The sequence below is a fragment of the Natator depressus genome, chromosome 5 (genome assembly GCF_965152275.1).
Source record: "Natator depressus isolate rNatDep1 chromosome 5, rNatDep2.hap1, whole genome shotgun sequence".
NCBI classification, from domain to species: Eukaryota; Metazoa; Chordata; order Testudines; family Cheloniidae; genus Natator; species Natator depressus.
Window position 1 is genome coordinate 63,205,930 of NC_134238.1, and position 22,359 is coordinate 63,228,288.

At 41.0% G+C, this 22,359-nt stretch overlaps 1 protein-coding gene across 1 annotated transcript in view; it reads left to right on the top strand.

Annotated features, from left to right (window-relative positions):
• Positions 1 to 18,939, top strand: part of FAM174A (family with sequence similarity 174 member A) — a 32,251-nt gene extending 13,312 nt beyond the window's left edge. Inside the window, exons 2-3 of the mRNA XM_074953782.1 lie at positions 17,504 to 17,638; positions 18,756 to 18,939. Coding sequence (XP_074809883.1) covers positions 17,504 to 17,638; positions 18,756 to 18,882 — 262 coding nt within the window. The 3' untranslated portion in view covers positions 18,883 to 18,939. The remainder of the gene's footprint in view (positions 1 to 17,503; positions 17,639 to 18,755) is intronic.
• The last annotated feature ends 3,420 nt before the right edge of the window (positions 18,940 to 22,359 follow it).

The window sequence follows — 22,359 nt, forward strand, 5'->3', positions numbered from 1 at the left end:
TAGGGGTGGCAATGCCTCTACCTTCTTTGATGGTTTTGTGAATAGCACCTAACTTGCCTTGTGACTCTCTAGGCTGGAAAAGAAAACTGGCTGGTACTATTCAGTGAATTTGAGTCCCATTCATGAATACTTTTGGTCAACCTGAAACTTCATTTTTCCACAGATAAACTATTAATCTTAAAAAATTCACTCAGCTCTAATAAGTAAAATGGTATCTTCCACCAGCTCTTGATATGTTTGGAGAGTTTTTCAATAAAACACTTCAGTTTGCAAGCATTTGATGAAGTTTAATAAAGGCTGCCTAGTCAAGGCTGCTTAACTGCTTCAAAGTACTGTCTGTGAGGTAATGAAAGATTATTTGATTTATTAGTCTTTTTACCCTCTATTGGTGACTCATTGTGAAAGTGGACTTGATCTGCAAAAGATACGATTCCTGTTTTAAAAAATAAAAATGTTCTTCCAAACAATAGCTGCCAAGAGTAAACTCACCAGTACCCCTCTTGCCATTCTGATTAAAGCTAGTTTTATGGTGATTGAATGTACAACAGCAAACGTGCCCTTAAGTCCTATTAAAAAAAAAAACGCATTGCTGTTAATCTTGAATAGTGTGTGTCCACTTCTATGTGTAGATTCTAGTTTGCTCTTCTCTAGTTCTGAGAGCTTATTATGGGTCATTATTATTCACTGCTACGGTGAGGGTTGTGTTTGGATCATAAATACAAATTACTGAAAATAGTGAAGTGCTGTAAAAGATGGTACAGTAAAAATGTAACATTGAGAAGGATTTTATTCTTAATTTATTAATTTTGATTGTAAACTACTCATATTACTCTTTTAAACAATTCCAGAAACATGGAATTCATGTAATACAAGTGAACCAGCTCATTGTAGGGACCAGACTACTCTTTTTATTCCATCATCAGACCCATGGTTAACCTTGCTTCCTCTGAGGGTGATGCTTTTGAGAATGCCCTTTAAAGATGGAATCTCCTTTTTCTGAGAGTTGCTCTACCATCACTAGCAATTCTGGCAACAGTACATAGGTTGTAATGCTTGTTCCTGTAACAGAAACAGACCTCCAAAGTGAAGGAATGATGATGTATATTGTAGATTCATGGATGGTAAAATTGCTTATTATGCCTTTCAGCATTTCCATCCAAAAAGATAGTCGTCATATTCCTGAAAGGCTTCCGCTCTAGCACTGTTTATAGTCCTTTGTTTCTGCTGACTACGATTATTAGACTGAAACTTATTCTTTTGCTGTCCTTTGTGTAGTAGAGAGCTGTCTAGATTTGTGTTTGTTTTTTTTACTGGCTGTTTGGCTAGAGTAAAAATGATAGATGGCGAGTGGCAACATATTCCTGCAAAGTAATTAAATATCAGTTTGTTGTGGTCATAGCTTGATAAGTCGTTCGTTAATTATGGTAGTGATTTTGGGGATGCAGAACATGCATCCATGCCAAGGTTCTCAAGGTCTGACCAAACCAGTTTTAATTCTCAGTCTCCTCTGCTTGATCCATTTTCTTTTTTATTTATTTATTTATTTTCCTTTTATAACCCCAAAACTTCCTGTTAATCCTCTCTGGAATTCCTGAGAACTGAGGCATTGTCTACACAGGAGGGTTCTGCACCAATGTAAAAAGTGACTGACTTGCATTGGTGCTGCATTCTCTGGCTAGAAGCCAAGGTAAACCATATCATTGCAGTGAATATACATTAGGGGCTCACTTTTCCTGCTACATTGGTGTAACTACACAGATGCCACACTCTCCTTCACCGCTGTAGACCTGAAAACACACTTCTTCCCCTCCCACACACATTTTCCCCAGTGGCCTTCTCCAAACATCTTCCTTCTGGCATTTTAGCTACAGCAATCATTTGCCAAAATTACAGTAAAATATAATTGGTTTGTTTAATGTCTGTCTGCTGTAGATCTCAAACTACTTTATGCTGGTGGATAGGTATAACTGTCCTTGTTACAGGTGAGGGAACTGATGCCTGAAGTCACAGCAGGTCAGTGGCAGAGTCAGGAATAATAGAACCCAGGTGACCTGACTTTCATTCCAGTTCCCTACCAACTTAGTTATGTTATCTATTTTGACTTTTTTGATTTATACATAAAAAGACTAAAAGAGCACCTATGTATGGCTGTAGGTGACTTTTAACGGTATTTAGAATTACAAGTGTTGTAACTTGCATGTCCCTGAGTTACTTCCCTAATAATCTGGAAAATAAACTTTTTGATTCAACCCTCACACTTTAACTAAAAGCCTGTCTTAGAAGATGGCTTCCTCGGTGTTACCAATTTTGTTTGCCACTTTTCATAAGCTTTCCTGAAGAGAGGCGTGGTAGACCCTTAATTCAGGGATAAGCTATGGAAGGTGTAATATCTACATATTCTTAGCCAAATTTTAAAGTGTCTGGTTTTTATTTAAAAAAAGAAAATCCTACTCACTCGGTGGTGAAGAGACCGATGTTTGCCTACTTGACACAAATAAATAGGGCAGAATTACTAGCTCTTGCAGCATTTTACACGGAAACCTCATTAGTTAGGGTGACTAGCCTTACACTTGCCATAAAACTAAACTACTGTTCAGTGAGAATTTTCAGTAACCATTTCAAGCAATAATAAAAATTAATCATCTCATATCATCAGAGTCATTTTAATAAATACAAGGCTTTAAAGCTGTTGCTGGCTCTTAATTTTTTTTTTTTTAATTTCCTTAAGAGAACTAGTTCTCATATTAGGCCCCTTCTAATGTCGTCTACCATGTAACAGATCCGTCTGCTCCCTAGCTGTTAACCCTGATATCAGCCATCAAAGGAATCAGACAAAAAAACCCATACAAATGAGGTGCCATAGGACAACCAGTAGTGGACAAGCTTTTATGGTTAGTTTACTGGTGAAGAGGAAGAATTACTGATTCTCATGGGAATTTTGGTCCTATTTGTGAGGAAAATAAAAACTCTCCTAGTACTTAAAATAGGTTTTCTAAAGTTGGTGAGGAAATAAAATTGTGCCAAATGAAATAAGTAGAGCTTTTGATTCTTGGTTTTTTTTTTAGATGTTTTCAATGTGCAATGCTTAATTTGGCATACTGAGTAAAACAGAGCAGAGCATGCAAAATGTATGTCAGTATTAAACTGCTTATCGTGGACTTAGTTTCCTAGAAAATTCATTTTAAATTATTTAAAATCCCTTTTGAAGGGTGATTATTAAATTTCTCTCAAGGGTATAAAATCTGCACCTCATGAATGCCCTTCATGGAAGAGATCCTGCTCACTTTCGAGGAATAACTTTTTTTTATAGAATAGGGTTTTTTAATTAAGATGACAGCTTTTTTGATGTAAATTGAATTTTTCTGCACAGTTAACTATTCAATTTAGTTAAAAATATGCGTTAGTGAAGAATTCAAATTAGCTGTAGTTAATACTTTGTAGTGTGTTCTGTTGGAACATTAAACTGTATTGCATATAAGTTGCTTTAAACTGAGTTATTTTACAAGACCGTTAAACTGCTGTTCTCCCTCATGGATGATCACCAAACATTTAAATGATGCACTTACGTAACTTGTGGGAAGTATAGTAGTTATCTTACTACTTGTAAGGAGCATAACTGAAGATTGGTTGATCAAATCCTGTTAAGAGTTTCACTTTAGAAGAGGTATGTGGTGAATCTATATCATCTAACCTATAGCTATCAAATATCTTCAGCCTGTGGGCATGTCTGAACTTGAAGCTGAGGTGTGATTCCCAGCTCTAGGAGACATACTTGTGCTAGCTTCATCAAGATAGCCTGCTAATAATAGTTGTGCAGCTTCAATAGAATGGTCAGCAGCTCAGGCTGGGCACCTGAATATGTACCCCCTGGGTATGTACTTGGGGTGGTTAGCCCCTCCCAGTGCTCCCCACTGTCTGTCTACCTTGGACGTGGTGCTACCGTGGCTACACTACTATTTTTAGCATGCTAGTTTGATGAGAACTATCGTAAGTGTCTCCTCAAGCTGGGATTCGCACGCTGCATCCTGTAAGTCATCTTAATAAGCAGCTCTCCAGATTATCTAACTTGTTAGTCTTAAAATGAAAATTAATGAAGTGGGGCGGTATGTGTTGTTCTGTGTTGGGTATATACCGAAAAATATTTCTTTTCCAGAGAAAGCTATTTCAGGACTGCTCATCAGACAGAACTGACTTCTATACAAATTAGTTACCAGTTTACTCTGACTTCTAGGGCTAGGAAGGAATTGGTGTTCCTAAAGTGTGGTGTTTAAAGAAGGCAAACTTCAAATTCACCTCTGTAGATTTAATTACCTGTTGCTCTGCGTCAAGGGTAGTCATTTACACATGGGCAAAGGGAGTGTAAAATGCAACAAAGCTGGAATAGTAATGTGTTACACCCATTTTGCCCATATGTAAATGACTACACAAGGTACAGGGTACCAGGGAATATCAGTCCACTGTGCAGAATCAGTATGTTATGCATTGCGTATCTGTAATTGTCGTCATACCAGGATTTGTCTCACACACACAAAACTACAATCTATTTTATTTACACAGCATAAATAAAACTGGATGGGGAAATGCTATAGCTCAGACTATAGCAGCCTAACAGTCTGTCCCATTTAAGAAAGGATGCTGCAGATAATCTTCCTGGAAGCAGGCCTTATCAATCGGGCCCTACCAAATTCACGGTCCATTTTGGTAAATTTCATGGTCATAGGATTTTAAAAATCGTAAATTTCATTATTTCAGATATTTAAATCTGAAATTTCACGGTGTTGTAACCGTAGCGGTCCTGACCCAAAAGCGAGGGAGGAGGGAAGGGGAGAGGGGGAGCTGCAAGGTTAGTGTCTGTGTGGTGGGGTCACAGTATTTCCACTCTTACTTCTGCGCTGCTGCTGGTGTGGTGCTGCCTTCAGAGCTGGGCGGCCAGAAAGTGATGGCTGCTTGCTGGAAGCTCAGCTCTGAAGGCAGCACCACTTCCAGCAGCAATGCAGAAGTAAGGATGGCATAATATGGTATTGCTTACACACTCACTTCTGTGCTGCTGCTGGAGGGGTGCTGCCTTCAGAGTTGGGTGCCTACTCTCTGGCCACCCAGCTCTGTAGGCAGCGCAGAAGTAAGGGTCGCAGTACAATCCCCCTATAATAACCTTGTGAACCCCATTTGGGTTGCGACCCCCAGCTTGAGAAACGCTGGTCTCCCCTATGAAATTGGTATATTATAGGGTAAAAGTACTTCACAGGGGAGACCAGATTTCATGGTCCGTGATGCGTTTTTCACGGCCGTGAATTTGTTAGGGCCTTACTTATCAACACTAATGAAACCTCTTTTTGTCCTAGCCTTGTTAACAAATACATTTCTTGGATTTCTCTGCTTATCCAGGGAAGAAGGGGTAAATGGCAGAAGGTTCTAGTTCTGAGAATATTTAGAGCCATTTAATTCAGTTCTTAAAAAGAATTATTCTCTAAAACCAGATAAATGGATCTGATTTCAGCAGGGGACAATAAGGGTAACAGATGGATCGATCAGACTGCGGGAAGGCTGCTCATAAAGCCCACTCAAGTTCTGATGGGCTTTGATCCTATAGTTTAAACATATATGTGCACAGTGTTCTTCCATAGGGGTTGTTCTAGAGTGCAGAGTCAGTTTTCTGTCAGTCATTAATTCTCAACCATCTGAGAAGTGTTTATATGAAAACTACTTGGTTCCATTCCCCTCCTCCAGAACAATGTTCACTTGAACTAATCCTTTTTAATTTCTAAGGTTCTGAGGTCTGCTTAGCCCTGTCTCCTGGCCTGAGCATCTTCTAATGTTGTAAAAGGGGGTAACAGATTTGTAAATCCTGCTGAGAAGAGAAGTCCAGAGTTGCACATATTGAAGTTTCTTGCTCTCTATTTAGAGGTACCTCTGGTTCTCTTTCTTAGATAAACTTTTCATATGACTTTTTCCTGCAGTGCTGTGGGGTTCTGACATGATTGTAGGTCAGACTCTGTGTCTCTGACGCTTCTGGCCAATAGCTGAAGAGGCAGACTTTACAATGTTATACCAGGGTAGCCACAAGAAAAGTGACTAACTTCCCCCAAATGTCCTTCCCCTAAATGTTGCTCTAAGTTAGAATCTTACATTAAAAAAATAAAACAACAAAAAATCTCAATCCTCCTGAATTCATTATCTGGTGTATGACTTCTCCTCTGATGGGAGTGAGGAAAAGCAGAGCCTTGGGATAGTGGAGTCTACTTCTAGTTCTCTGTATGACTGATTACTTTTAATGATGTATATGGGATTTGAGGCCTCTAGTAGCAAGGTTTCTGGCTAAACTAGCCTTTTTTTTGGCACTTAACATGTTATCTAGCTGTAATAATTGTCAGGAACATACTTGTCTTCTAGTGAGAGAGCACAGAGTGCTATGGATAAAAGGGCAAAGTTCATATTGTGTGTGTGCTTTTGGGTGGGGGGGTTAGGTGCTGCCTTAATTTTTAATTTCTTGACCTCCAGAGTGTAGGTGTTGTGTTTTTTTGTTTGTTTGTTTATAAAAGCACTTGGTATATGCATTTGAAAAACCAGGTACATTAATTGTACTCATCTAAGGTATTTAGTTAAATCTGTGATCAGAAGGTATCCAGTCCTAGAAGAATTACTAGCTGAAGTGAACTGTAAAGACCTGTTCAGCTTTGCTCAATCACAGCAGGGTATCCCTGTCCTTTTACCAAGAAGTTATGTGAAATATGATTCATACACTGATGTGTAAAGTACTTTCACTCTCCTCTTAAAAGATTTTAGCGCACTGGCTTTAGTGATTTTATTTACTTTGACAATGGAGCTTACATGTATTGATGAGTAGTAATAAATATCTAGCTGTTAGGACTGTTACTCCTTTTTTACCTGAATGGAAAAATGGATAATCTGAATTAATCCAAGAGGTGAGATTCTGTGCTGCTCCTTTTAACTGCAGTATAGAATTTGCTGTCTGGAGAGAATGGGACTAAGGGGACCTGAAGCCACCTTTGTGCCCATCCAGTTCTGGGTTGCTATGTGAGCGAAACAGTCCCAGTGCTGCAGCCCTGCCATCAACATGCTGTCTTCAGTTCCTACCCCAAGTGAATGCTCTCCAACTGGATCAGGATTTTTCAGAGCCCGTTTCTGCTGCTGCAGCCTCTTGACTTAGTGGACGGGGTGAGAGAGGGTGTAAAACTCTTGCCCAAGCTATCTAATTGTTTGAACAAGGTATGTCTCTGCTAACAAAAGAGTACTAGGCTAATAGCCTAAACTCTTTAATGTGTGATACTGACATGTTGCTCTTCTTCAAGTGGTTAAGATTAAAAAAAAAAACAAACAAACAAAAAAAAACACCTCATGTAACTATAGAACTTGTTGTCACCCATGTGAAGTCTAATCCTTTCTTGTACTCTGTCGGCCCCAGTATCTTGGGATGTTGACTTCCATAGGCTGAATATACATTATGGCTTTTTTTTAAAACAAACAAACCATTTCAGTTTTTAAATTTGTCTTTACATGGGATGCTAACTTGTATTTTAAAAGGGTAAATAGAAACTCCCAATTTACCTCCTGTATGCCATTCATTGTTATATACTTCTGTCATGTCCTCTCTTTTAGCTCCTCTCTAAACTTAACAGTCCCAGTATTTTCAGTGTCTTGTATGTCAATCTTTCCATATATCTAATCATTTGTCACTAATATTTGGTCCCCTTCTACTTCTGTTATATCTACTTTGAAGCAGGGTGATCAGAGCTAATCGTGGTATTAAAGATGAGGTCCATTTACTTACATAATATAACATTTTTAGTATCCTTTTTCTATCCCATTCTTTTATAATTTTATCCTCTTGCTTACTTATTTGATCAGTGGTGCATGTTGCGCTATCCACAGTAATGTCCAGAGGTAAAATCTTGGCCGCATTAAATCAGTGAGTGTTTTGTTGTTAACTTCAGTGAAGCCAGGATTTTATCCTGGTTTCCCCACCACCACCGACCCACACACCCCCCCGAGTGATGACAGCTAACTTGCAACCCAACAATGTGCATGAGTATTTCATTTTTTTCCTTCCAGTATGTATCACCTAGCGTTTATTAAGACTGAATTTCATCTCCTAATAGTGACCATTCAAGCGGCTCACACACCGCTGCACAAGAGAGAGAAACACCACTGCATGGAAGGGACTCTTGTCTGGGAGTGTGTGAGCTGCTTGCACACATTAATGCGACCAGGGACAGTTGCCAATCAGTTTGGTGCTCACCCCAGTGGGCAGGGCTGGGGGTAGTACAGCCATGCTGGAGGAGCTGCCTGCACGAGGCTCTGGCTCCTGTGAGTGGTGGCCCAACATGCTGCTGCTGCTTTTGCCACTGAGATTCCTGGTAGAGCCCTGCAGCTCTACAAATATCCGATTTATATCTGTGGATATACATGAATAGTTAGTTTCCCTAATAGACTAATTAGGGAGGGACTTCGTTGGAGGCATTTTAAAAGTACAAGTAAATTGTATCAACCACTTCTCCTTTATCCATTGTTTTATAGACCTTCTCAAAGAATTCCATTAGACTAATTTGTAAGCTCATCAGAAGAAGAGCAGTTTGTGTGTGCGCCTGGGGCTTATAGGTGCTACTGCAGATACTAATAATGGATTTGAGAGGCACAATTTTCTTTATCTCTGATCACATGTTGATCTTTGTGTTCTATAACTCTTTCTACCCACTTACCTGGCATTTTTTGGAAAGGGGGACAATATGTAACAATGAGGACTAAATGCCTATCAAATTTTTTTTAAAGGAAGTCATTAGTGGAGTTAAAAATAGAAAGCCTTCAAAAATTGCAGTTTTTGCAGCATTATTATTTATGAATCTAGCATCTCACAGAACACTAGAGATGTATACCATGTTCCAAAGAGATCACTGTTGAACGTCCCCCAATCCTGCAAAGACTTGTGCAAGGGGGAACTTCAAGTAGGTAGATGAGTGATCCCCCTAAGTTGAATGAGCCTATTCATGTGCATACAATTAGGCATGTGTAAACTTTTGCAGGACCACAGCCTAAATGGGTAATGTGAGAGAAGGATCAAAACACCAACTGTTTTGACATGATGATAGGCATGAGTCTTTTCACTTTCTTGACTTTATTTCAATATAACTGACTTAATTCCTTTTTTCCCATCTGTGCTAGTGCCTCAAAATGTGTACTCTACAAGCCTTGTTGCCTGTTGTTCTTCCTAAATACTGAAAGTCCTCCTTTAAAGCAGAGATGTAGGGCTGAGTATGACAGACAAACAAAAAGAGCAAATACCCAAGTAGCAGGTGTTGGTGTTCAGAGGTAGGATCCTGTTTCCTGGATATGGGACCAGTGGTCTTCATGGACAGTCGTGTCATCGTGCCATCCATCAACATTAACTTTTGACTGAACAGTTTATTTGTTTTATTACATGTATAAAGTTTCAGTCTGGAATGTATGTTTACCATAATGTGCTAAACTCCTAGAAAAAGAGACTTGTAATGAAAACAGTGGCATAATCTGAATGTGCAGGTGTGTAAATGATGCCTGTCATAAATATAAAGGGAAGGGTAAACACCTTTAAATCCCTCCTGGCCAGAGGAAAAACCTTTTCACCTGTAAAGGGTTAAGAAGCTAAGACAACCTCGCTGGCACCTGACCAAAATGACCAATGAGGAGACTAGATACTTTCAAAACTGGAGGGTGGCGGCGGGGGGGGGGGGGGGACAAAGGGTTCTGTGTGTGTGTGTTGTTGTTTTTTGCTGGGACCAGAGCAGGTCAGAACTCCTGTAAAGAGTTAGTAAGCAATCTAGTGAGATATGCGTTAGATTCTGTTTTGTTTAAATGGCTGATCAAATAAGCTGTGCTGAATGGAATGTATATTCCTGTTTGTGTCTTTTTGTGACTTAAGGTTTTGCCTAGAGGGATTCTCTGTTTTGAATCTGATTACCCTGTAAGGTATTTACCATCCTGATTTTACAGAGGTGATTCTTTTACCTTTTCTTTAATTAAAATTCTTCTTTTAAGAACCTGATTGATTTTTCCCTGTTCTTAAGATCCAAGGGTTTGGGTCTGTGTTCACCTGTACAATTGGTGAAGATTCTTATCAAGCCTTCCTTCCTTATCAAGGAAAGGGGGTGTAGGGCTTGGGGGGATATTTTCAGGGGAAGATGTCTTCAAGTGGGCTCTTTCCCTAGTCTTTTTATGCAAGACGCTTGGTGGTGGCAGCATATGGGTCAAGGCCAAGGCAAAGTTTGTACCTTGGGGAAGTTTTTAACCTAAGCTGGTAAAAATAAGCTAAGGGGGTTTTCATGCAGGTCCCCACATCTGTACCCTAGAGTTCAGAGTGGGGAAGGAACTTTGACATGGTGGCAGAGTGGTGGGATTAACTTGAGATCAGTTTGAGATTTTTTGAACCAGAAGCACAGATTTTAAAAAACTTTTTTTTCCTTTGGGTTGTTGGAAAGCAGGTTTTAAGCTGTAAGCAGTTTGTTTTTATTGTCTCTGCTTGGGGGCCAGAGCAGAGACAAAAGGGGTTTGTCTTTTGTGCGCTGGAGTTTTCTCTATCTAAAGGCAGAGTAGTTAACTTCCTGCAGGGAAATTGACAAGTCTTCACAGACCTGAAGAGGTTTTTTTAGCTAAGAGCAACTAGAGGCTTTTTCTCTCTATTTGCCTGGAGACAAAGGTGTTAGTTTTTTTTTGTTTTTTTTTGTTGTTGTTTTTTTAAGGATTTTTCTGTAGGCTGACAATCGCTATCAGAGAACATAGGTATCCGGTTACAGCACAACTTTTTTTTTTTTTTTTTTTGACAAGCCAAGTTTTTTTTGTTTGTTTTTTTATTTCTAACTCTCCGGTGTAAAGTTAGTTAAAAATAGAGAGGCAAACATGACAGAGCCCAAGGAAGAAACAGCCAAAGAGGCTGCCCACAGAAGAGCTATGGAGACAAAGGAAAAAGAATGGAAGCATGCTGAGGAGGAAAGGGAGGCTGCCCACAGGAGGGATATGGAGGCAAGGGAAAAAGAAATGGAGGAAAAAGAAAAAGAGGAAGCATGCTGAGGCGGAGAAGGAAAAAGGAAGCATGCACTGGAGATGAAGGCAAAGGCTGAACGGAATCTACTGGATAACCCTAACCATCCTTCTCCAACAATCCACAAATGGGAGCGACTATGTCCACAGTGTGATGAATCCAGTGATATTGCTGAATATTTTCTCACCTTTGAGAGACTGTGCACTCTCCATAAAATTTCTTGAAGCTCACAAGTGATCACATTAGTCGCAAAATTAACTGGAAGAGCTCTGGACATATTCAATAAGATGCTTATTGATGAGGCTTCTGACTATAATAAGTTCAAGGATTTGGTTTTAAAGCAATTTCAAATTACATCTGAAACATACAGAGTAAAATTTCGAACATTTGAGAGGGCTGGACTAAATAATGTGGCTTATCTAAACCAGATGAAGGATCTGTTAGATAAATGGGTCCAAGGAAGAGATGTCACTAGCTTTGATGGAATGTGTGATTTGATAGCTCAGGAGCAATTCCTGACTATGTCCAAGGAGGAAATAAAACAGTGTTTATGGGATAAGGAAATGGACTCAGCAGAAAGTCTTGCTTCTTATGCTGATCAATACGAGCAGTCCCAGACCGCCAGAGAGGCAGGGCAAGCCGGAACAAAACGGGTGGAGGGAGGAGAGAGGAACAGCCCTGGTTGCAGTTGGAGCGGATGCCAGAAGGGACACCCTTGGACCACACCCTACCACTGGGGGCAGCCCAAGGCCCCAACTACACACCAAGGAACACTCCAGACACTTTATCGTCCTGCCACACCATTCTCCAGCAACCCACCTCGCCCCAGTGACCCGTCAGCTGGACGATGTTTTAAATGTAATGAGCCGGGGCATGTGAAGGCCAACTGCCCCAAGAACCCCAACAGATTTGCACCGGAATCCCACCAGAGGTCCTCAGGCCCAGATATCCTCAGAGCGGAGTGTGGGCAAGAGTGTGAGTGTGTGTGGGAAGAAAGTCACTGCGTGGAGGGACATTGGAGCACAAGTGTCAGCTATCCATGCTTCCTTAGTGGACTCAAATTAAATCAGCGCAGAGATCCAAGTGACAACTGAACCCTTCAAGTCCAACCCTTTTAATTTGCCTACAGCCAAGCTGGCTGTCCAGTACAAAGACTGGTCAGGAACGTGGACTTTTGCAGTCTATGATGATTATCCCATCCCCATGCTGTTGGGGGAAGACTTGGCCAATCATGTGAAGCTAGCCAAGAGGGTGGGAGTGGTCACCCGCAGCCAGGTTAAGCAAGCTGTCATGCCTAGCTCTGTTCCGGAAACGTCTACCAGGACCCGGTCAGAGGTGATGGAACTGGACCCCATGCCAATGTCTGCAACAGCAGTACTGGATCCAGTCCCAGAGATCCAGACAGAGCCAGCCCCAGCATGGAACCAGCGGAACAACCAACACCAGACCCGCTGCCAGCACTGAATTCCATACTTGAAACCCCAACACCAGAGGGCCCCACTGAACCTGAACCCGCAGCAGCCCATAACCCTACACAAGAGGCTCAGCCGGAGCCTGAACCCCAACATAGTGCACCGGCGGAGAGCGGTTCACAGTCAACAGAAACAGCCCCATCTCCTACATCGCTTCCAGAGGGACCAAGCCTAGGTCCACAATCCAATGAGGAACTGATGTCTCCAGCATCAAGGGAACAGTTCCAGACCGAACAGGAAGCAGATGAAAGCCTCCAGAGAGCTTGGATGGCGGCACGGAGCAACCCACCGCCTCTCAGCTCTTCTAATCAATCCAGGTTTGTTGTAGAAAGAGGACTTCTATTCAAGGAAACTCTTTCTGGTGGACACCAGGAAGACTGGCATCCTCAGAGACAGTTGGTAGTTGCAACTAAATACCGGGCCAAGCTCTTGAGCTTAGCCCACGATCATCCTAGTGGCCATGCTGGGGTGAACAGGACCAAAGACCGTTTGGGGAGGTCATTCCACGGGGAGGGAATGGGCAAGGATGTCTGTACCTATGTCCGGTCTTATGAGGTATGCCAAAGAGTGGAAAAACCCCAAGACCAGGTCAAAGCCCCACTCCAGCCACTCCCCATCATTGAGGTTCCATTTCTGCGAGTAGCTGTGGATATTCTGGGTCCTTTTTCGAAAAAGCCACCCAGAGGAAAATAGTACATACTGACTTTCATGGATTTTGCCACCCAATGGCCGGAAGCAGTAGCTCTAAGCAACACCAGGGCTAAAAATGTGTGCCAGGCACTAGCAGACAGTTTTACCAGGGTAGGTTGGCCCTCCAACATCCTCACAGATGCAGGAACTAATTTCCTGGCAGGAACTATGGAAAGCCTTTGGGAAGCTCATGGGGTAAATCACTTGGTTGCCACCCCTTACCATCATCAAACAAATGGCCTGGTAGAGAAATTTAATGAGACTTTGGGGGCCATGATATGTAAATTCGTAAATGAGCACTCCAATGATTGGAACCTAGTATTGCAGCAGTTGTTCTTTGCCTACAGAGCTGTACCACATCCCAGTTTAGGGTTTTCACCATTTGAACTTGTATATGGCCGTGAGGTTAAGGGGCCATTACAGTTGGTGAAGCAGCAATGGGAGAGGTTTACACCTTCCCTAAGAACTAACATTCTGGACTTTGTAACCAACCTACAAAACACCCTCCAAACCTCTTTAGCCCTTGCTAAAGAAAACCTAAAGGATGTTCAAAAAGAGCAAAAAGCCTGGTATGATAAAAATGCCAGAGAGCATTCCTTCAAAGTAGTGGACCAGATCATGGTCTTAAAGGCGCTCCAGACCCATAAAATGGAAGCATCGTGGGAAGGGCCATTCACGGTCCAGGAGCGCCTGGGAGCTGTTATTTATCTCATAGCATTCCCCACCTCCAACCGAAATCCTAAGGTGTACCATATTAATTCTCTAAAGCCCTTTTATTCCAGAGAATTAAAGGTTTGTCAGTTTACAGCCCAGGGAGGAGATGACGCTGAGTGGCCTGAAGGCGTCTACTATGAAGGGAAAAGGGCTGGTGGCATGGAAGAGGTGAACCTCTCCATGACCCTTGGGCGTATGCAGTGACAGCAGATCAAGGAGCTCTGCACTGGCTACGCACTGACGTTGTCAGCCACCCCAGGACTGACTGAACGGGCATACCACTCCATTGACACAGGTAGTGCTCACCCAATTAAAGTCCAGCCTTACCGGGTATCTCCTCAAGCTAAAACTGCTATAGAACGGGAGATCCAGGATATGCTACAGATGGGGGTAATCCGCCCCTCTGGCTGTACATGGGCATCTCCAGTGGTTCTAGTTCCCAAACCAGATGGGGAGATATGTTTTTGCATGGACTGCTGTAAACTAAATGCTGTAACTCGCCCAGACAACTATCCAATGCCACGCACAGATGAACTATTAGAGAAACTGGGACGGGCCCAGTTCATCTCTACCTTGGACTTAACCAAGGGGTACTGGCAGGTACCACTGGATGAATCCGCCAAGGAAAGGTGAGCCTTCACCACACATGTCGGGCTGTGTGAATTTAATGTAGTCCCTTTCGGGCTGCAGAATGCACCCGCCACCTTCCAAAGACTTGTAGATGGTCTCCTAGCGGGATTGGGAGAATATGCAATCGCCTACCTTGATGATGTGGCCGTATTTTCGGATTCCTGGGCAGAACACCTGAAACATCTACAATAAGTCTTCGAGTGCATAAGGGAGGCAGGACTAATTGTTAAGGCTAAGAAGCGTCAAATAGGCCTAAACAGAGTGACTTGCCTTGGACACCAGGTGGGTCAAGGAACTATCAGCCCCCTACAGGCCAAAGTGGATGCTATCCAAAAGTGGCCTGTCCCAAAGTCAAAGAAACAGGTTCAATCCTTCTTAGGCTTGGCCGGTTATTACAGGCGATTTGTACCGCAATACAGCAAAATTGCTGCCCCACTGACAGACCTAACCAAAAAGAAACCGCCAAATGCCGTTCAGTGGACCAAAGAGTGTCAGAAGGCCTTTAAAGCTTAAAGCGACACTCCTGTCTGACCCTGTGCTAAGGGCCCCAGACTTTGACAAACCGTTCCTAGTAACCACAGATGCGTCCGAGCCTGGTGTGGGAGCAGTTTTAATGCAGGAAGGACTGGATCAAGAATTCCACCCTGTAGTGTTTCTCAGCAAGAAGCTGTCAGAGAGAAAGCAACTGGTCAGTCAGTGAAAAATAATGTTACGCTATTGTCTACGCTCTGGAAAAGCTACGCCCATACGTTTGGCGATGGCGTTTCCACCTGCAAACCGACCATGCTGTGCTACAGTGGCTTCATACCGTCTCGGGAAATAACAAAAAACTTATTTGGTGGAGTGTAGCTCTCCAAGATTTTGATTTCGACATACAACACATCTCAGGAGCTTCTAACAAGGTGGCTGATGCACTCTCCTGTGAAAGTTTCCCAGAATCAAATGGTTAAAATCGTCCTTGAGATGTGAATATATATTGTTAGTCTTTATATACTTGATAGTATATTTAGAGGTGCATGTGTCTTAACTCTGTTTTCTCCTAGAGCTCCAGGAGAAATCACAGCCAGCGTTTCACCCTATCTGTGATTTGGGGGGCGTGTCATAAATATAAAGGGAAGGGTAAAGACCTTTAAATCCCTCCTGGCCAGAGGAAAAACCCTTTCACTTGTAAAGGGTTAAGAAGCTAAGGTAACCTCGCTGGCACCTGACCAAAATGACCAATGAGGAGACAAGATACTTTCAAAGCTGGAGGTGGAGGGGGGGAACAAAGGGGTCTGTGTTGTGTTTTTTCCTGGGGCCAGAGGAGGAATGCAGGTCAGAACTCCTGTAAAAAGTCAGTAAGCAATCTAGTTAGGTATGCGTTAGATTCTGTTTTGTTTAAATGGCTGATAAAATAAGTGGTGCTGAATGGAATGTATATTCCTGTTTTTGTGTCTTTTTGTAACTTAAGGTTTAGCCTAGAGGGATTCTCTGTTTTGAATCTGATTACCCTGTAAGTTATTTACCATCCTGATTTTCCAGAGGTGATTCTTTCACTTTTTCTTCAATTAAAATTCTTCTTTTAAGAACCTGATTGCTTTTTCATTGTTCTTAAAATCCAAGGGTTTGGGTCTGTGTTCACCTATGCAGATTGGTGAGGATTTTTATCCAGCCTTCCCCAGGAAAGGGGGTGTAGGGCTTGGGGGGAATTTTGGGGGGAAAGATGTTTCCAAGTGGGTTCTTTCCCTGTTATATTTGTTAGAGGCTTGGTGGTGGCAGCAATAAAGTCCAGGGACAAAAGGTAAAATAGTTTGTATTGGGGAAGTTTTAACCTAAGCTGGTAAAAGTGAGCTCAGAGGGTTTTTCATGCAGGTTCCCACATCTCTACCCTAGAGTTCAGAGTGGGGAAGGAAACTTGACAATGCCATTGATATAAAGTATGTGATCATAAGCCCTTACTTCTATAAAGATTGATTGGTATACTGTGCAGATGTTCAGCTACGTTCTTTTGTCTGGCATTTGGCTTAGTAACAGTTTGGCTCAGTAACAAATAGTTGCCTAATAAGAGTTGTAGTGTTTACTACTTAGTCTAGTTGCAGATAGTGAGTGAAAACACTACAGCATCCATAGTTCTGCTCATTTTGCCTTTTTTTTTTTTTTTTAAGATACAATTTCTTTAGACCCTTTTTTGGTCAGATATCTTGTCTCTGCATTGTGCATCTATTCTTCAGTATAGAAGTGTACAGCATGTGACATAAAGGTTAACAGGATTTTCCACTTTGACCAGAGAGTTTTCAGAACCAGAGGTCCATTCTTAATTGCGTACCTACATTTGTATGTATAGCTATGTCTACACTACCACAGTATGAATAACGTAGCTGGAGTTGACATACCTTAGGTCGAGTTATCACGGGGTGTACGCCATGGGGGGGGTCGACAGGAGACTTACCTTACTGTTCTCATCGGGGTAGAGTACAGGGGTCGACTGGAGAGTGATCTGCAGTCGATTTGGCAGGTCTTTAAACCCGCTAAATCCACCGCCTATAGATAAATCTCAGAGCGTCGATCCCTGCCGTAGTGTAGACCTGCCTTGAAATTACTGCAAATCATGGATGGTATTTGCACATTGCTAGATAGGTAGTTGCAAACCCACGTGTTTGAGGCACCTATCTTGGATCCACTGTTAAAGTAATTATTCACAAAAATGTAGGTGCACAATTTTATACATATTTGTGGTGTTTTAGGCTTCCTGTTTTCAAAACTTGGCTCTCAAGGGAATGTTAATCTTTGATATTTTACTTTTACTCTATTGAGATAAAGAAAATATTTTAAATGATTAGCATATATTAAATGTGCAAATATGAAGAATTTAAATACAGATCTATAATTTAAAGAACTAAAACTGTTCTCTTTAATACAGTAATCTCACAGTTATAACTTTCTATTTCAGCAATTTAAAGATTAAAACTTTAAAAACATTATATTTCAGCCTCAGAAAAAGAAACAAAAAGACCCGAAGGTATGGAGTTTTGGACACCAACATAGAAAATATGGAGTTGACGCCATTAGAACAAGATGACGATGATGATGATACAACATTGTTTGATGCCAATCATCCTCGAAGGTTAGTGTTTAGAAGTTCAGTGCACTCTTATAGGATGGAGGAATGATGGTGGTCAAGCAACTTCACTACATATTCAAAAGCAAAGCACTTATTGTACATACTAATTTTCAAATGAAGTAGTTAGCCGAGGAGCATCACACTTGTTCAGCAAAGTGACAAATTACAATTTTACATGTGGTCGGTGGCTTTTGCATATGGTTACTTTATCTGGACTCTCAGCTTATATTCAGATTTTCAGAAAGTCTGGTAGGCCACGTAAATGCAACAAATGTGAGCCTAAATTTAGGGACTCTTTAAAGTGGCTTAGTTTTCAGAAGTTGTGTACATCTACAGTCTTGGCTTCAATGTGCATTATAGATGCTAAACATAGGCACTTCAGTCTATATATTTAAGAACCTAACTGTTCCTAACTGAAAATTCATCAGGGTAGATACCATGGGAAAATGGCACAATTATTAAAAATCTAACATTGTTGCTTTGGGCGTTTGTGCCACAATCTTCCTCACTTCTATGTAGAAAAAATGTGTGGTTCACAATTCTGTGCCTAAATCTAGTGCTTGGGGTTATGTGAAGACTTTATTTTCCCTCCTTGTAGCTAGAGATAGGGAAGGTACTTTAATAGGCTTTCCAATAAATGCCAACAAGTTGGCATGACTTAATTTTTTTCAAGTTGTGACAAAGTTCCTCCTCTACCTTGGTGGGTCCTGCGCTTTTTGGCGGATTTGCTCACCTCAGAGGTTCACAGCAGCCCTCCATTTGGCCACTTCTGCTAGAGCCTCAAACCTGCCATACACTCAACTAACCTCATCACTGGCCAGCATGGGGGAAATGGAGAGCAATCTCCACAGTCTCTGTTGCCCCACGTAGTGGGTCAGGGACAGGCCAGATCCCTTTCCAAATTAGACCTTTCCTTCTGGTGTTGCTCACAGACCAGGTCAACTCCTCCTGTGTCCGATCAGGAGTTGGGGGAACCTGGGCCCGCCCTCTATACTGGGTTCCAGCCCAGAGCCCTGTGGATAGCCCCTGTCTGTCTCCTGTAACAGCTGTGTGACAGCCACAACTCCCTGAACTACTTCCCTATGGCCTCCCCTCAGCACCTTCTTTATCCTCACCACAGGATCTTCCTCCTGAAGCCTGATCGCACTTGTACTCCTCAGTCCTCCAGCAGCACACCTTCTCGCTCCCTGCTCCTTGCACGTGCTCCACGAACTGATGGGAGGTCCTTTTTAAACCAGGTGTCCTGATTAGTCTGTCATAATTGATTCTAGTATGTTCTTAATTGGCTCCAGGTCTCTTAATTAGCTTGCCTGTCTTAATTGGTTCTAGCAGGTTCCTAATTGCTCTAGCACAGCCCCTGCTCTGGTCACTCAGGGAACAGAAAACTATTCATCCAGTGGCCAGTATATTTGCCTTCTAGCAGACTCCTGTACCCCACTGGTCTGGGTCTGTCACAAAGTGTACAAGGAGTCTAAACTCTGCTTAGAAATGTAGATACAAATACCCATTCTTGGCATCTGTGGCTGTAAAGTTACTTTGTACTCCTGTAAATGAGTCTTGTGAAAAGCAAGGAGGAATCTGAGATGCTTTCAAGTTCATTTCATAAAGAGATTAAATGTTATCTCACCTGCTGAGAATTGGAGTATCTGATCTAAAAGGGATGTGTAGCTGGTACAGGACAGTTTAAAATACTAAGCTCAACATATAAAGAAGAACTCTGTGTAAGCTCAAAAACTTGTCTCTCTCACCAACAGAAGTAGGTCCATTAAAAGATATTACCTCACCCACCTTGTCTCTCACTTAGTGGTGAGGCAGATTACTGTTTGTAGAATTTAATGCAGTAGACCACTCCAATCTGTCACATGGAGGAGCTACATTTGGAAAACAAAAGTACAGATACACATCTCTTTCCTGTATATATTTTTCTTTGTTTTGGCAGAATATAGTATGACTGTCTAATTTTTTTCCTCTTAGAAACCTTTTGCAGATTATATTAGATTTTCTAGATTTTGACACTGCAGTGTATGTAACAGATGTTCTCACTAGCCCACTTTCTACCTTGTATGTCATTCTCTAAACTTAATTCACATTCTGCAAATATGCCAGAAATCAAATCCATAGCTTGAAGCTTACTGTGCACTAAGAGAAAGCATCTTCTATGCCCTATTTTTTTTTTAAAAAACCTTTTCTCTTCTTGTCTTTTTGATAGTTGTTAGGTTGGTTTCAAAGTCATTGTAACTATTCAGTATTTTTTATTTATTTATTTTGCTGCTTTGACTTTAGAAGGGCCTCTATTTTTATGACTGCTCCATATATTTTTCTGTCTTTATGGATCAAATTGCCCAGTGTTAACACTTAGACCATAAGTCTTCTAAACCAGTATATTTATATTTCGGAAATTATTCCATTATATGATAGCTAATTAATTTAATACTACGGTATCTAATTTTGCATAGTATTCCTATCATTTCTTTCTAGACTTAGGCATTTCTGAGATTCTCACATCATATAATTCGGTGGTCTTCAGCAAAGCATCTTCATTAAAAGCAGTTAAATTGCCACAAATCCTCTTAGCTATGCAACCTGTCATGAAGTACCTCAATCTAAGTGTGGAAAGCAGATTGCAGTATCTGCAGTAGAGCAGTGTATCTTTCTCCCTTGACAGAATAAATGAGGAGGAAACGGAGAAGAGAACTGCTGACACAAGTGTGTTGGAAAATCAAGGCTGCCTTCGTTTTTCCATTTTGCCAGCCAAAAAGGTGTGATGTAAAGGGTGTATATGGGCATCCTTAGCAGCCTGAGGGCTAAATATATTGCTGTACAGTTTAAAACCCAAAGGGACAAATTTGACAGTTGATTAGATCTTTGGTACGATCCCATTCAGATTTAGTCAGTTTTAATGAGATATTCAGTAAATCATATTTGTTCCCCTTCAAAATATACCTCTGGAACTTAGGTTGCCAATGCAGTGGCTAGAAACTGGAACCTTCCTTCCAATAGTTCAGAAATGATAAACTATTAAATTATAAAATAAATAAATAATTAAAATTGCTCATTTGAAAACCATTTTGTAGTCTTTAGAATGACAGCTGTTACCCGCATTTAATTTATCTGTTTATACCGCTATACATTCTGACAGCTATTAATGTAAATAAGGAACACATCTTGCTGCTGAAGATTCTAATAAGATGCTTCAGTCACAAAATAGAACCAGACATTTTTTGTTCTGAATCTAAGAAAACTAGTGGTGGTTATGGGAACCAACCATATGCTGGACCTGAGAATAACAGTTGTTCCTTGACGCAGTTGTTTGATACGAAGAGACTATCCATTGTAAAATTCACACTACTACTTTGAGATGGCGTTTTTATAAGAAAATTTAACGAAATGTGACTTCTCCATGGTAAAAGTGATTATAGCACCATACTAGCAAGGCAATCGAAAGTGATACACACTTAGAAATCAGTTTGAGGTGCTTTAGGTGCCACAGTGATGGGAACAGTATCAGAACCTAGATAGAAAAGCATTTTATTTTTAAAAATCTGTTTTCATGTGTTACTAATGGTGTCCTTGCAAAATTTCTTTTCAGTTTTGTCTGTCTTCAGTCTTTTTAAATATTCTTATTCTTATTACATGGATTAAGGGATTTTGACCCATCCTATACTTGCTGTATAATATACTAGCATGGTGATGATATGCTCATGCTCTGTTTTGAAAATCACTTGTGCTTGCTTCCACTTTTATAAGAGGAGACTGCAGCTTAATATTTGCTCTGTAGAGTTGCTGTACTCCACAAGACTGAAACCTCAACAGTTTACTAGCTTGCAGAATCTGAGTTCTGCAAGAATAGTGATTTGAGACAGAGTAACTCTGGACAACCTAACCAAACTTAAGTTAACAGAGAGCAGTGATACTCAGACTTAAGAGCCAAATTAGCTATCAACATTCCCCAAAAGAGCCACTGTAGTGTGAATTGTTTCATTTACTTCTCTCTATCTATATTATTCTCACAGCACAATGACTGACCAAGTGTTGTTATTTTATCAACTATACTCGGTTAATAACATAGAAAAGGATCCTGATTGGTTAATAACTTAAATTGGTTAATAATTAAATCAAACATTGTTTTAATATCATGTGTCTCTGGCATTTTTTTTCAGCATATTAAAGAGCCACTTCCGGCTCACAAGCCTCAGTCTGAGTATCACTTACCTAGAGTTTCAGTTAACCAATTTAGAAAATTATAGTTGTACTATGTACACAGCACAGACATAGCATAAATGTCTCCAGAAGAGAATAGCCTGCTAAACATTCATATTTAAGAAATATTAAGGTAAAAGTGTTGCAGAGAATTGAACTTGTTCTTTTTTGTGTCTTGCAAAGGAAAGAGAGGTACAAAGTCCTAATTCATTATTCAAGTGTCTTGAGCCGCCATCTCAGGTTGAAAAGTTAGGGCAAATGGCTTCCAAGGGCTTCCAATTTCATCCAGTCCATAATATAAGAAGAAATTAATCTTGAAAATCTATGTAAATCAGAGGCTTGCTACATTCTCTCATATTGCACAATTTATTTAATCTTGTAGAGAAACTCTCAGCCTTTGCAAGAGGTTGATTCAGCAGCTTATTAGGACCCCTCTTTCTTCCCTCCCACCCCACCCCACCCCCCCTTTTTTTGTCTTCCAGTGTTTTCCTCCATTGCTTGTTCAGGTAGTCCATTTGAGTTAC